The sequence below is a fragment of the Pterocles gutturalis genome, unplaced genomic scaffold, assembly GCF_000699245.1.
Source record: "Pterocles gutturalis isolate BGI_N339 unplaced genomic scaffold, ASM69924v1 scaffold28923, whole genome shotgun sequence".
NCBI classification, from domain to species: Eukaryota; Metazoa; Chordata; class Aves; order Pterocliformes; family Pteroclidae; genus Pterocles; species Pterocles gutturalis.
Genome location: NW_010123872.1, coordinates 2849 through 5154, shown reverse-complemented (window position 1 = coordinate 5154; position 2306 = coordinate 2849). Strand labels below are relative to the sequence as shown.

Genomic DNA, 2306 nt, shown 5'->3' with positions numbered 1-2306 from the left:
GGGGGAAGCTGTCTGTGGCCTTGTATCAGGCTGCTCGGGAAGTGCTGCGTCTTTATTTTAGGCCGTTCCCGTTGCCTTGTTAAAGGCTCTGGGGACGCACCAGGATCCCCCTTTGCTGGTGGGGGGTCTCTGGCCGGGTTCAGGCCATTCCAGCTGCAGTCAAGTGATGAGAAATCTCCGGAATCGCTGTACTGCATTGATGATTCCCTTGAACCCTGTACTTCTGATGACTGCGGCTGGTCTCTAGAAGCAGGCATCAGCCCATCTGACCTGCCAGGCTGGTGGCGCGTTTGTTTCTGAGAGATCCCCACACAGCAGATGCTGCCTGGCAGGAGAGGTCGCTGGGCAGTGTAGGAGCAGCACATCTGGCAGAAATGCAGTGTTCCTGATCGCTGTCCCCTTCGCCCTTCCAGGAGGAAGGCCCGCCAGGCAAAGGCTCGCCGCATCGCTCCCCGGCCCGTGGCTGGGCCCATCCGGCCGATAGTGAGGTGCCCTACTATCAGATACCACAAAAAAGTGCGTGCTGGCAGAGGTTTCAGCCTAGAAGAGCTTAAAGTAAGTATGGAGTACTGATCCCAACCCGATAAAACTAACTCCCAGTCCCAGCTCGGTTGTCTTGGACTGGTTTTCTGTGTATTGGCAATGCGCAAGTGTTTTTCCAAGGTGTAGGTGTCTGCTGACGCTGGCTGGGCCAGGGGGAATTCTGGTCTTGCTGGTTGAACAGGAGCATGGAAAACACTGGTCTTGCCTTTTTTTTTAACCGTAGGGTGGAGGTGCAGTGGTGTACCCCGTCAGAGCAAAGGGCTGTTTTGAAAAGTCTAGTGAGCCTGTCACTTAAACAAAAATCCATCAAAACTGCCTTCTGGTGGAGCCTTAAGTGAGTCTCCTGAGCTTTTTTTTGGGGGGGAAAGAAAAGATAATGGTTTCTTCATTAAATTATTTTGTTTGTTTGTGGGATATGTTTCTGCCAATCCTAAAAACTTTAGCAGATGTGAACCTGTTCGTGTTGTGGAGGAAGTAAACTGCACTCAGCTTATTTCAAGCAGAGTATGGGATGTTATGGCAGGGAAGGGAACCGTTCAGCTTGGTCTTGCAGAGCAGCCATGGCTACGACTTGGTTCTGGGAAACTTAAAAGCCTGCAGGAAGCGTTCAGTGCCCCCCGTTGCTTCCGGAGACCGTTCCGTGACCGTCCCGGTGTGTTGCGCTGAGGAGCTGTTCCAGGCTGGGCTGTGGTGGCCTGCAGAGCCCCCCACCCGCATGTCACAGCGGGCAGGAACAAACATCGGTGCTTGCTGACAGCCAGCATCCAAAGCCGCCTCTCGTGCGTTGTTCGGTGTCTAATTAAAGCATTTATAACAGTGAAATTAATGCATTGAAGCAGTAAAATTGCTCTTCTGGGTGCCAAATGCTTCATTACTTTATTTTTCTTTAATTTTTGGATAATGGTGGAGTACAAAACAGTATACAGATGTTTGTCATTGACAGAAAATGTGGTTATTTCTTGTTTGAGGTAGTTACACAAAATGCTTCTCTCATGGAGCTTCCCGTATGCAGTGAACCAGCGTTAATCCGTATGCTGACTGCATACATTCCTGTCTAGTGCGTATCAGAGTTTAAATGTCCCCCTCTTATTTCCTCAGAGGTTGCATTTTGCTCTCCTGAGGAAATCTATCTGCAAAAAAACGACTCTAAAGTCTGTGGAACATTTTAAGCATTAAAATACAGATGCCAAGACGCCCTTTCCCTGTGGCGTAGCTGCTCTCTCTCATCAGACCCTCGCACTGCCAAGGGTTGTTGGGTCGGGTGCTGAGCCTTTTTGTCAGATTTTGTAGTCGGTGGTGGCTGCGCTCAAGCCCTTGTCGGGCCACTGACCAGGGCGGCTCCCGGCCGTACCGCGGTGGCATGGGGAGCTGTGGGATGCTGACACTCTGCGCTCTCTCTGCAGCTCGCTGGCATTAACAAGAAGTTTGCCCGGACTATCGGAATCTCTGTGGATCCCCGACGACGCAACAAGTCCACCGAGTCCCTGCAGGCCAACGTGCAGAGGCTGAAGGAGTACCGCTCCAAGCTCATCCTCTTCCCCAGGAAGCCGGCCATGCCCAAGAAGGGAGACAGCTCTGTGAGTACTTGGCCGCTAGAAACCTTGCACAGGGTCTGTTTTGTTCATGTTCTCAGCAGCTTGCTCATCAGTCCGTCCTGGGGCGGTGGTTTGCAGTCGGGCTCTTGAACGGTTTCCATTCCGTAAACCCACCCGGGGGGAGCAGCCCTTCTTGGGGGCACAGCGCGGGTCCCCTGTGCCTGCGTA

General features: G+C 52.4%; 1 protein-coding gene across 1 annotated transcript in view; it reads left to right on the top strand.

Annotated features, from left to right (window-relative positions):
- Nucleotides 1-413: 413 nt before the first annotated feature.
- Nucleotides 414-2306, top strand: part of RPL13 (ribosomal protein L13) — a gene marked incomplete at its 5' end in the record, with an annotated part of 3853 nt that continues 1960 nt past the window's right edge. The window contains 2 exons of the mRNA XM_010078097.1: nucleotides 414-555; nucleotides 1947-2120. Of these exons, the coding sequence (XP_010076399.1) occupies nucleotides 414-555; nucleotides 1947-2120 (316 nt within the window). The remainder of the gene's footprint in view (nucleotides 556-1946; nucleotides 2121-2306) is intronic.